General features: G+C 40.9%; 2 protein-coding genes across 2 annotated transcripts in view; both read right to left on the minus strand.

Moving 5' to 3' along the window:
- The window catches only part of LOC137491248 (uncharacterized), a 697,259-nt gene that overhangs the window by 410,707 nt on the left and 272,625 nt on the right, over positions 1–13,927 (minus strand). The gene's annotated exons all lie outside the window — the stretch shown is intronic.
- LOC108182277 (uncharacterized) overlaps positions 5,347–13,927 on the minus strand; it is a 257,835-nt gene continuing 249,254 nt past the window's right edge. The window contains exon 11 of the mRNA XM_073946789.1: positions 5,347–6,258. Within this exon, the coding sequence (XP_073802890.1) occupies positions 5,726–6,258 (533 nt within the window). The 3' untranslated portion in view covers positions 5,347–5,725. The remainder of the gene's footprint in view (positions 6,259–13,927) is intronic.

A 13,927-nucleotide genomic window follows, 5' to 3' on the forward strand; every position in this document is an offset into this window, starting at 1 on the left:
CTTTAATTCACTCATTTTTTTGACCTACTGGGCTTGCTCTTCACCCTGTACAATGTCGCTTGTGTGTCTGCCCTTGAGTGCAGGAGAAGCATCGATGGAGGCGTTGGAGCTGGAGCTGGAAGCAGTGGAGTCCCAGATTTGCACCCTCAAGGTGAGGCGAACGCAGAGACGGGAACAACGAGCTCTGCTTGTTGTGCCTAACGCTAAGGCCGCCTTATCAAATAAGGTAAGCGGAAGATACAACCACATCACTCCCTCTACCTCAACCCCGCGTCCTTCTCTGTCCAGACCCAGCGCACCCGGGGCGCGGCTCGGTCAGGCGTCGTTCATGCCGACACCCGGCTGCCACGGCGCCTGGGTGCAGCCGCATAAGGTGCTTGCCAGGTCCCGGGGCAAGACGTCTCCTCCTCCCGTGTTCGAGATCTCCAACGAAGAACCGTTTCTCCCCTCTCCGCGAGACGGGTCTCGATGTGGCCATCATCGGTGACTCGATCGTTCGCCACGTCCGCACCGCCTCCTCCAAAGGTAACAATGTACGTACTTTCTGCTTTCCTGGACCCTGAGTTAAGAATATTTCTGCACAGATTATAACGATCCTGGGTGCTGCCGAGAGCCTTGGTGCCATCGTCCTCCACGTGGGGATGAAGGACACCGGGCTCTGGCAGTCGGAGATCCTGAAGAAGGACTTCAGGAGCCTGATCAAGATGGTTCGACACACCTCGCCCGCCAAGCAGATCATCATTTCTGGGCCACTTCCTACCTACCGCAGAGGAAATGAAAGGTTCAGTTGACTTTTTGCTCTGAATGAATGGCTATTAACATGGTGTGAAGAACAGAAATTGGTCTTTGCTAATAACTGGAATCTTTTTTGGGAGCGTCCTAGGCTTTTCTGTGCTGAAGACCTGCACCCCAGTCAAGCTGGAGCTGAACTCCTGTTGGACAACATCTCCAGATTGCTTCGCTCCATCTGACTAGTAGGTAAAACTAATCCTGATGAGACTAATCCTGATGAGATGTCTGAACTGTCTAAGCTACCTGGGTGTATTAGAGATGTTAAAGACTGGATGACCAACAGTTTTCTTCTCTTAAACTCAGACAAAACAGAATTATTACTTATTGGGCCTATATCCTGTACACAGCATATCTCACAACTCAATCTACAATTAGAGGGATACAAAGTTAGTGTTAGCTCTACTATAAAAGATCTGGGTGTCATATTAGACAGCAATCTAACTTTTAAAAACCATATATCCCATGTCACAAAAACTGCCTTCTTTCATCTGAGAAATATCGTTAAGTTATGAAGTATGCTCTCCATCTCAGATGTAGAAAAGCTAGTCCATGCTTTTATGACTTTGAGGCTGGATTACTGTAATGCTCTATTTGCTGGCTGCCCAGCATCCTCTATTAAAGGTGCAGTAGGTGATTGTCTTCTGAAACATTTTTTGTTGTGCTGGTTGAAAGTCTCTTCACAGTCCAATAGTAATGATTACAGTAAATGATCTAAATGTGTTTATATGTATTTTTATATTCTGGGTAAAGCATAAAACTAAAAAAATTTCAGTGAAAGATTGATGTGATTATTTTCAGTTTCATAAGGTTCATTGACAGCGTCTATAATGTAGATTTATATTTAGTATAACAACAAAACACCAGTAAATAGCGCTATTCCACCTAACCTGCTTTATTGAGCTGAAGTTGCTTTTATATTCACATTGGGTCATTTTTGAACAATGACAGCCTTCCTATACTGTTTACCATGCTACTCTGAATATTCACTCTGAAATAGCATGTAAGTGTGGCTAAGTATAATAAATGTAATTCCTGCACGGCGCTGACACTAACTAACTGGCGAATGACATGAACTAGTGGGTTGTCTGTAGGCTGTTGCGCGCGCTCGCGATTTCAGGGGGTGTGGCTTTAAATCACAGTCCCTCCCCGCCATCTAAAGATAATATGCTACGCGGTTAGCTTTTTGGCAGATTACCTACTGCACCTTTAACAAACTTCAATTAGAACAAAATGCAGCTGCCAAAGGTCTTACCAAGTCTAGAAAATATGATCATATCACCCCAATGTTATCCTCCTTACACTGGCTGCCTGTTCAGTTTCGTATTGAATTTAAAATATTGCTTCTCACCTATAAAGCTCTAAATAATCGAGCTCCTGTTTATCTAACCAACCTTCTGTCTCGCTACAAACCAACTCGCTCTTTAAGATCTCAAAACTCAGGGCTTCTGGTAGTACCTCGAATAGCCAAGTCGAGTAAAGGAGGTCGAGCCTTCTCCTTTATGGCTCCTACACTCTGGAATAGCCTTCCTGATAGAGTCCGAGGCTCAGACACACTCTCCCAGTTCAACACTAGATTAAAGACCTATCTGTTTAGTAAAGCATACACTCAGTGCATCACTTAGCGGGTTTCCACACAAGTTTCTGCATCTTGCTTATATACACTATGAACAGCAGCTACGCTAATTGGTCTCTTTATTATCCATTTCCACCTGGGGATACTCATCCCAAGGTCCTCAGATTATGCGGAGTCACTGACTGGACCCAAAACCAGCGACGAGATGATCCCAAGGTGTCCATATCCGGGACCAGGCCGTATCCTGAGCTGCTGCTGCGCTGTTGGTCATGGGGAGTGGAGAGCATGAGTCTGATTCCAGTGATGCTCCAGGGACAGACGAGTCTTTGCTGAGGCCAGTTTCCAGCCTTCACTGCTGAGACTGAAGCTCTGCACAAGACTGTTGGCCAGCGGAGAAATTAAAATGGTCGTGATGAACTGAGTCTGGTTCTCTCAAGGTTTTTTCTTCACTCTCCTATTGGTGAAGTTTTTTTCCCTCTCCGCTGTCGCCACTGGCTTGCATGGTTCAGGATCTAAAAAGCTACTCATAGATGGATTTGCTCTTCAGTGTTTGGACTCTCGGTAATGACTTCAAACCAAACTGAACTGAGCTAAACTGAACTGAACTTAAACACTAAAAACTGAACTACCCTGATCCAGTTACTATGACCATTTTCGTGAAGCTGCTTTGACACAATCTACATTGTTAAAGCGCTATACAAATAAAGCTGAATTGAATTTAATCTAATATTATACACACAGGCATAAATCCCGGGGGAGACGGGGGGACATGTCCCCTCGCCCACCCCCAAAAAAAAAAAATATTATTAAAAATAAAAACTCTTAATTGTTTTTGAAAAAAAATATATCTAGCTAAACTAATTGTCTAATTAGAAAGAAAACCGCATTTATCATTTAAAATGCATTTGGAAACAGTTGAGTTCCCCCTCCCCTTCCTCAGAGTGGTTCGGTCCACTTCGTTCTTTCCCCTTAACTCACCTTCTCTCTCACACACACACATGTCAGGTGTGTGGCTGCGGCTTAGTTAATGTTGAATTTCAGTTAGTAAGTAGGGGTTTTTATCCACCTTAAATAAAGCGATTCTCTTCAATGTAGTTAATACAGACTCGTTCAAAAATTAGTTGCGGCAAAAACACTGATTACAGATGTAATTGTCCATGAATCTGCTATATTAGCGTTAAGGTAGCTTATGCTAACGCTAAAGCCGTTTCCCATGCATTGTTTCATTTGTGACGACTTGGCATAATGTTAACTTAACATTAACGACCACAATTAGCATATTGTGTAGTTGTGTATTTGCTAAATGAGCACTGTGCACAGTAACCCCACTGTATTTTTGTATAATCAGTTTCTATTCTGTTTTAAGTGACTCAATTAATTTGAAATTAAAATGTTAACCTTTTTTAAATCTTTGCTTTTATTGTTGTGATTATTTTTATGATAGTTTTGCATTCTGCATGTAAAGCACTATGAATTACCATGCTGTATAAAATGTGCTACAGTATAAATAAACTTGCCTGGCAGTGTCATGCATTGGATAAATTGACAGAGAAAATAGACATAAGATCATTTTCAGTGCAGCTAAACGCCAAGTACAAAAAGTTGACATATTAAGCATACTGGCTTTTCAGAATGAGTGATTATGAAAATACTAATGTCACATTATCAATCACAGGCAAAGGAGAAAGAGATGATTGAGGATCAGGCAGAGCAGGGTCAGTCAGATGTACAGTGTCAGGTTAGGGTGTTGTGCTTTATTGAAGGGATGATGACAATTCTTTTGGGTGGTGAACATTTTTTTTAATGTTTTCTGAGATGTGGCTGTTTAGCAGATTTCACAGGCTCACTGATTTACAATATAATCGGCTATTTTAATGTTTTTGAAGTTAGTTATTATGAGTATGGAAAATGTCTTTTCCTGCATTTATTCAGCTTCAGGAGTCAGTCAGTTGACTGTAAACAACACAACAAACAGTGCAATAAATAGTTTTGAAGAAAAATTTGCAGTGTCGTTGAACCTGAGAAAACTTTGACAATAATCATAATGACGTAGTCTCCATGCTATACTAATAATTATGATGAAACCATTTTTAACTGTGGGAACATATCTTTATTAGTACAATTCTACTGTATTATTTGTGTCCCCTTCAAAAAAATGCTCAAAAGAGCACCCCCCCCCCCCCCCCCCCTACTGTTAAATCAGATTTATGCCCATGATTATACAGGAGCAGAATGTGGGAGATTATTAGCATTGTTTTTAAGATGGTTTAACTCTTGTTTTACTTAATAAAGCTTAAAGCTCCAAATTAACCTGCACATTTAGCTTAATTACAATCAGAGACAGTTTAAGAGCAGCAGTCTTGTGTGTTTAAGACTTTATTTCAGCTCTAATAACTTGTTTTAAAATGCTCAATCACACTCTTCAATCTTCAGTATTCTGAGAGGCAACAAGTCATAACTCTACACTGTAATACTGTCAAGGCTTCACTTGAGTAAATAATTGTAAATAATATGTGTGTGTGTGTGTGGTCTTGGTTATAGAAGAAAAACTGCTGAAACACTCATCAGAATCTCAAAGTAATAGTGTCATCAAGTGTGTGTTAGTGATGGAGCTTAACATGTGATGGAGATTTAACTCTACTGTCGGTGTATTTGTGTGTCTTATGATGATCAAACTCTACATTAAGGTGTTTTTAATGTTAATTCAGAACAGTAAATGAATCTTGTAGAGCATATATGAATCCTAGTTACTGACTCCTGATGAATGACAGTAATCAGACATTTACTGAAGCATTATTAATCCACAGTTGTGCTTGTGAACATCAGTTAATACACTTAGAGTCAACAAGAACTAACAGAGAACAACTTTATTGTCATCAACTAACATGAACAGATCAATAAATACTGGAATAAATGTGTTTTTATTGTTCAGTTCAAGTCAAATCATGAAGAAGAAGATCAGAAGAGCAGAAACAATCGTCACACTTCATTTCTCCTTTATTCATTGAGCTGCTGGATTTCTCTACAGTTGATTCAAGATTTGACAGAGATTCAGACATTTCCATGTTCATCATCACATTCTAATATCAGCAGTGGATTTGACATTGACTTTTATTATTTGTGCTCAAACAACAGAGAAACAATAAAGAAGATCAATCTGTAGACAAGAATGAGCTGATCTGAACACAGCAGCATCCTGGAGGACACTTCATCAACATCAATGATGACACTGATGAAGACTGAGAAACACACACACACACGCACGCGCATGCACATAACAGTGAACACATACACACACGCACAGACACTGCTGCTGCTGCTGCTTCTGCAGAGGATTCTGGGTAAATCTCTCGTCAGTCTTCAGATCAGTTTCACTGATGATCCATAACTAAGCAACCCAAACCCAAACCCAGGCCAGAGCGGCTCAGTGAATGTGGTCTGGACTGAGTGGATGAGGCTCATTGTGTCTCTATAGATGTTGTAGAAGATCAGAGTTCCTGCACTGTGATCCACAAACACTCCTATTCTCCTGCTGAGTGGCTTCACTGGGAGATCAGTGTGTGTGTCATTGTGTATGAATGTGAATCTGGAGGAATCACAGCTCAAACTCCAGGACTGAGCATTATCTCCAAACCCACACTCAACACCTCCCTTCCTCCTGATGCTCTTATATGACACTGATATAAACACACCAACATCTCCACTCCAGTCAATCTCCCAGTAACAGCGTCCACACACACTCTCTCTGCACAACACCTGAGGATAAACATCAAATCTGTCTGGATGATCAGGATACGGCTGATTCTCTCTCGCACTCTTCACCTCTCTGTTCTCCTCAGACAGAATGAGTTGAGTGTGTGCTGTGTTTGGATCCAGAGTGAGGAAACAGACATCTGAACACAAGAACACACACATTTACAACCACAGCTGTGTGTGTGTGTGTATGTGTGACAGAGGGAGTGTGTGTGAGTATGTGTGTGTGTGTGTGTGTGCGTGTAAGAGAGATGGAGTGTTTGTGTGTCCATGTGTTCACTGCTGTGTGTGTGTGTACGTATATGTGCGTGTGTGTGTGTGAGAGAGAGAGGGAGTATGTGTGTGTGTGTGTGTGAGAGAGATAGGGAGTGTGTGTGTGTGTTTGAGAGAGAGAAAGTGCGTGTGTGTTTTGTTTTGACTCTCGAGGCGTGTCCAGCTGAATTCAATCAGCTAGTGCTTTGGGGTTATATAAACAACTAGTTCACCGCGGCAGCGGTCGCGGCAGCCTCGTGTGAAGACCGCCTCGTGTGACTCCACCGAGCAAAGACACCGACAAAGCACTCGAGTACTTTACTTTCTTGTTTTACTTTATCTTTACACTTATTTTGTTGTCAGTGCACGTTTATTATGTGTTTTCTAATTCCTGTTGTTACTAACACTCGCAAAACACGGGAGGTACGCTGCAGGCGTAATCCTCACAACCTTCGTTCAATACATGTATCTGCTATTTCACAACTCTCTCTCTCCGTGGGCCTCTGGAATTGTCAATCAGCTGTGAACAAGGCAGATTTTATTACCTCCATAGCTACATATTCTGACTATAATCTCATGGCTCTAACTGAGACCTGGTTGAGGCCGGAGGACACTGCTACACATGCTACTCTTTCTGCTAATTTCTTTTTTTCCCACACTCCTCGTCAGACAGGGAGAGGGGGTGGGACTGGACTACTAATTTCCAAAGAATGGAAATTTACTCTGATACCGTCCCTGCCAACAATCAGCTCCTTTGAATTCCATGCAGTCACCATTATCCACCCCTTCTGCATAAATGTGGTTGTCATCTACCGCCCACCAGGTAAATTAGGTCACTTCTTAGATGAACTGGATGTTCTTCTCTCATCTTTTTCTAATTTTGACACTCCCTTGTTGGTGCTAGGTGACTTCAACATTTACGTTGACAAACCGCAAGCTGCAGACTTTCAGACTCTGCTCGCCTCTTTTGACCTAAAAAGAGCACCTACCTCTGCTACCCAAAAATCAGGTAATCAGCTAGACCTTATTTACACACGACACTGCTTCACTGATCAAACAATAGTAACTCCACTACAAATATCGGATCATTTCCTTCTGTTTCTCAACATCCACATTACTCCTGAGCCGCCACACACTCCAACACTGGTTACCTTTCGCAGAAACCTACGATCTCTCTCACCCAATAGACTATCCACCATTGTTTCAGACTCTCTTCCTCCATCTTGCAAACTCTCTCTGCTCTCTGCTCCAGTCCTCCTGCACCCTGGCTCTTGGATACTCTCTGTGAGCATCGCTCAAACTTCGGGCTGCAGAGAGAATTTGGCGGAAAGCTAAAAATCCTGCACAGCTCTTAACATACCAAACTCTTCTGTCCTCTTTCTCAGCTGAGGTTACTTCTGCAAAGCAGACATATTACCGTCTGAAAATCAACAATGCCACTAATCCTCCCCTACTTTTTAAAACATTTTCCTCCCTCCTCTATCCTCCTCCTCCACCCGCATCCTCCACACTTACTACTGATGACTTTGCTACATTCTTTTGTACCAAAACTGCAAAAATCAGTGCTCAATTTGCTGCACCTACAACAAACACGCAAGGTACACCACCAACACCACACACACTCACCTCCTTTTCTCACCTCTCTGAGTCTGAGGTGTCCAAACTCGTGCTATCTAGCCATGCAACCACCTGTCCACTCGATCCCATTCCCTCTCATCTCTTGCAAGCCATCTCTCCTGCAGTCATACCAACACTGACTCACATAATTAACACATCTCTTGACTCTGGTTTATTCCCCACTTCATTTAAGCAGGCTAAGGTAACCCCACTGCTAAAGAAACCCAACCTGGACCATACGCTATGTGGGGAGTCAACGGATCGTTCCAGAACCGAACAAGTCACAGACTATATTTTTCTTAAAAGATTGGTTGTTGCTTACAAGTCTGAGCTTTGATTTCATTTTCAAAGCAATCCACAGGCAACCAGCAAAAGGCAATCCACAGGATAACTAGCCAGTCAACATCACAGTTGCGTGTTAATTAACTTTACACCTTAAAACAATAAGAGGCTCTACAATCAAAAACCCACCAAACCGGTTTTTGAGAAGTACCTTTTGGTTTGCGTGTCCTTTGGCGTCTGCAAGGAATACACATTCTCAGGCAGACACAGAAGCGATCAGAAACGCTTGCAAAGTTTAATGGACATACAGTAAATGTAAACTGTGTTTATTTGAGTAATGTATGTTTGCTTTATGTTTCTGTAGGTTTTTGTGTGTACATGTTCCATGTGTTTAACAGAACTGTTATGGATAGTTATTGAGTAATAGCCCTCAGTGACAAATGAAATCTACAGAATGTTTGTGAAATACTTCATGTTTGGTATCGATTGAAAGCTAGGAACATTTCAAATGCATTGGTTTATATGAAGAAACCATACTATAAAAAGTGTTGATGTTATAAGACTTTATTTTAACCACTATGCTATCAAAGCAGCACCCACACCAGGTGTCAACCCGGCCTCCTAGAGGGCAGAATTGGGGTGTGACTCCACCCCGCACCTTATCTGATTGGACAAGCATTGTGTAGACCCAGCCTCTACCAAAGCCTATAAAACTTTGAACAAAGGAATTTCATCGTCGTCTTTTGCCGGTCATCTTTGCCAGTCGTCACCGCCGTCGCTGCCCGGACGTCGCTCTTCTCGTGCTGTGGCCGTTACATCGCCTCGCCGGAAGCCTCGTTACATCACGGAGCAGACCGCGACCTTCACTTGCTGCCGGCTCGACCCCCGATCTGCTTGTGCAACCGCTTCAACAACAAGCCATCGGGTCAACACATCCAAACTCTGAAACTCATCCTAACTACAGGAACCCAGGAAGGACTTCGAACGCCGCCTTGTCCAACATCCGTATCCCTAGCAACCGACTAAGGAAACCCCTCTTCACCGACAAGGGAATTCCATCACGTCACTGAAGTTGCTACGCTGACCAATCAGCTTCGCCGGGATTTCCCTTTGGACCAGTCAAGGAAACCAAAATTACATCAGAACGCAAGTAGCACAAACAAGGTTTCTACCCATTACTGAATCTGGTGTGAATTATGTTTAAGTAGTAAAGAATAGCAAAATTCTCTGCTTTTATGGTTTCTCTCAGGTTGCAATGCTAAGAACTTAGCAAAGGCTAGAAGTTAAATCCACTCAGCCAAAACTCTCCTCAAACTGCTTGTGCGTGTGTGTATGTATGTGCATTTGTTTGTTTTACGTAGATTAGTACTTTGTGTTATAGAGTAGCAATAAACTTTTGTTTCGTTTTAAGATCCGTGTTGGTGTGTTGTGTGCTTTATAAGTTAATGCCTCAGCTTCAGATACTGCTACCTTGCTCATTAAATAATTAGATACTGTTTTTATATTGTTATTGTTGGCCACGTAATAATATAATACAGAATTGCTTTACACTAAACGTTCTATTTGCTAGACAAATACTAAAGTTAAGTGTAAGCTTTAAATAATTCTATGTGAATCATGTTCAAATCTTTGATTCGAATCCCCAAAGTTTAAACATGATTTAAACCAAAGAGCTGATTCTTACAGCTACTTGAAAACTACAGACCAGTATCCCTGCTTCCATTCATGGCCAAGATTCTGGAGAAAGTAGTGTTCAATCAAGTCCTGGACTTTCTTACTCAAAACAATCTCATGGACAACAAGCAATCCGGCTTTAGGAAAGGCCACTCAACTGAGACTGCCCTGCTCTTGGTCGTGGAGGATCTCAGACTGGCTAAAGCAGACTCTAAATCATCAGTCCTCATTTTGCTGGACTTGTCAGCTGCTTTTGACACTGTCAACCACCAGATCCTGCTATCTACGCTCGAGTCACTGGGCGTTGCGGGCACTGTTATACAATGGTTCAGATCTAACCTCACTGACAGGTCATTCAGGGTGTCTTGGAGGGGAGAGGTGTCCAACCTACAGCATCTAAACACTGGGGTACCTCAAGGCTCTGTTCTTGGGCCACTTCTCTTCTCCATCTACACATCATCTCTAGGACCAGTCATCCAGAGACATGGATTCTCCTACCACTGCTATGCTGATGATACCCAGCTATACCTCTCTTTTCATCCTGATGATCCCTCGGTTCCAGCTCGCATCTCAGCCTGCCTGTTGAATATTTCACACTGGATGAAAGATCATCATTTTCAGCTGAACCTCGCAAAAACGGAAATGCTTGTAGTTTCTGCCAACTCGACTCTACACCATAACTTTTCAATCCAGATGGATGGGGCAACCATTACTGCATCCAAAATGGTGAAAAGCCTTGGAGTAACGATTGATGACCAACTAAACTTCTCTGACCACATTTCTAGAACTGCTCGATCGTGCAGATTCGCTCTCTATAACATCAGAAAAATCCGACCCGTCTTATCTGAACATGCAGCTCAACTCCTTGTTCAAGCTCTTGTTCTCTCCAGACTGGACTATTGCAACTCTCTACTAGCTGGGCTTCCAGCTAACTCTATCAAGCCTCTTCAACTGCTCCAGAATGCAGCAGCATGAGTGGTTTTCAATGAACCTAAACGAGCACATGTCACTCCGCTGCTAGTCCGTTTGCACTGGCTGCCAGTTGCTGCTCGCATCAAATTCAAAGCTCTGATGTTTGCCTACAAAGTGACTTCTGGCCTTGCTCCTTCTTATCTGCTCTCGCTTCTGCAGATCTATGTGCCCTCCAGAAACTTGCGTTCTGTGAATGAATGTCGCCTCGTGGTTCCATCCCAAAGAGGGAAGAAATCACTTTCGTGAACGCTCACGCTCAATCTGCCCAGTTGGTGGAATGAACTCCCTAACTGCATCAGAACAGCAGAGTCACTCGCTACTTTCAAGAAACGACTAAAAACCCAACTATTTAGTCTCCACTACACTTCCTAATCTGCAATTGCCTCTCTGAATATCACACTAACTGTACCAAAAAAAAAAACAAAAAAAAAACTAATACTACTAATACTTCCTTTCTCAGACTTTACAGACCTGAAACTTGCCTATAGCACTTATTCATTGTTGCTCTTGGTTGTGTAAATTGCTTCCTTGTCCTCATTTGTAAGTCGCTTTGGATAAAAGCGTCTGCTAAATGACTAAATGTAAATGTAAATCCATTGGGGTTTCCCCGCGCAGGTTCGAATCCTGCCGACTATGTGCTCTCCATTTTTAAAATTGCAGCAGTCATCAATTGTTTGCATTTCCATTGTTTCTTGGGAAAAGCGTTGTTCTGGTAGGAGGAGAAAAATAACAGCGTTCTCACTGAACAGGGGCATATCACACGGAGGAGCATACCACACAAGGGTCACAACGGCTGTTCCGTAGCTCGCCGTGATTGTATAGTGCAGGGGTGGCCAACCCTGTTCCTGGAGAGCCACATTCCTGCAGATCTCAGTTGCTACCCATATCAAAAACACCTGAACCAATTAATTAGGACCTGAAGACCATGTGATAATTACAGGCAGGTGTGTTTGATATGGGTTGCAACTGAAATCTGCAGGAAGGTGGCTCTCCAGGAACAGGGTTGGCCACCCCTGGTATAGTGCACAGCAAATTTTAGATAGTAGATTTAACTACCTTAGAGTTAAAATTAACACTCCCTCAGAGTTTATATGGGAACCACTATAAGTGTTAAAAATAACACTTTTGAAAGTGTTAACATTGTCAACACCAAGAGAGTGTTAATTAGCAAACTCTTATTGTGTAAAATATCTGTTAAATTTCCAAAAAAATATCAGCAGCTGTGGTTGCCAGAATCTTTCTGTGAAAAACATGGAAGTTTTATATAACTGTATAAATTTACAAAAAATAATCATATTTCATGAACTAATAAAATGTTCAGTTTACAAAATCATAGCTTAGTAGAAAAAAATGTAAAGTCTTTAGATGCAATAATGTTTTTATGCGTGATTGCAATTAGCAAACAGATTTTGACTGCATTAGTAACTACACAGTTACCTTTAAAGAAAAGAAGATGCAGCATAACATCAAATACTCTCAGTTCATCTTGGACTTGAACAGAGACGCTATTATCCTCCACAATGGTGACACAAAAACTGTTTTGCTGTTTTTCTTTCTTTTTTAGATTTTACGTAAAAATACCAGCAGCTGTGGTTGCCAGTAATCTGCTGTTTTTAACATTCATAAATTCAGTTTACAGAATATTTATGTTAAAAGCACATTCAACAGTCTGTATTTTTTATCGATCTCACACTGCAAATTTTAGATTTGGTAGATTTAACTACCTTAGAGTTAAAATTAACACTCCCTCAGTGTTTATATGGGAACCACTATAAGTGTTAAAATAACATTTTTGAAAGTGTTAAAATTTTTAACACTCAGAGTGTTAATTAGCAAACTCTTATTGTGTAAAATATCTGTTAAATGTATGTCAAAATACTGGCAGCAGTGGTTGCCAGTAATCTGCTGTTTTCAACATTTTTCATTCGTAAATTCAGTTTCCAGAATATTTCTGTTAAAAATAAATCCCATAATCTGTATTTTTCATTCGAACACACGTAAGCCTTAAATTCCACAGCAAAATCCTAACTAGTGTCCTCACTACAGAGGGCTGAACACTCAGACAGTGATGAAGTTAATGAGACAATTAAGTGTCTAATTAAAGGAGGATTGAGAATTGTTGATGAACAACTGTTAACAAGCAGAATCACTGAAGGACAGAAAAACACAAGCCAAAACCAAAGATGAAATCAACTGAGAAAAAAAAAAAAACTCTAAATAAAATAATAATCAATAAAAATAAAACAAATTACACAATAAAAAATGTTATTTTTCAACATCTTTAAAAAAAACTCATCACATTAAACAACTTATCATGGAGCTTCACCTATTACTGACCTTTGATTTGATTTCTGTCATGTGAACAAAAGCTCTTAATAAAATTTCTGTTCATTTGAAGTCACCATGATGGAGGACAGAGTCTGCTTTAGTCAAGCTCTTCAACTTCTTACTATAAATGTATTTTATTTGGGCTGTTATTGTTAGTGTTAATTACACTATTTATACATATAGCATGGAAAGCCTAAAGAAAATTAAAGTATCAGTCTAAAGAGATTATTGATGTTAACATAACCATCCTTTCCTGCTTGTTTTCTAATTCAATATCATATGAGTTATGTGTGAGAAACAAATAATATACATATATGGAATCACTGAAGCTCCAATAATATAAAATAAAACCAATATTTACAATGAGAATGTTTGATCTATGGCAGAACTTAAAAACACACAGACATCAACATTTAGTCTTTGAATCTCAATGATGGTGACAAACAAAAAAATAAAAAATCAAGTAAAAAAAACTCTACTGAAATATCACCTCCCAAAAACAACACAAAATAAAGGAAAAGAAAGAGATTGTAAGAACATAAAGCTGCATTATTTATTCATGCAGCAATGCATGCTGGGAGCTTTGTACTATGCTGGCACCCAGCATGCATTGCGGCATGAACTATGCAGCTTTTGTTTTTTAGTAACCACGGTTGAGGTTCACATCCTGATTCTTGATGTCTG

Source organism: Danio rerio, chromosome 4, assembly GCF_049306965.1.
Source record: "Danio rerio strain Tuebingen ecotype United States chromosome 4, GRCz12tu, whole genome shotgun sequence".
NCBI classification, from domain to species: Eukaryota; Metazoa; Chordata; class Actinopteri; order Cypriniformes; family Danionidae; genus Danio; species Danio rerio.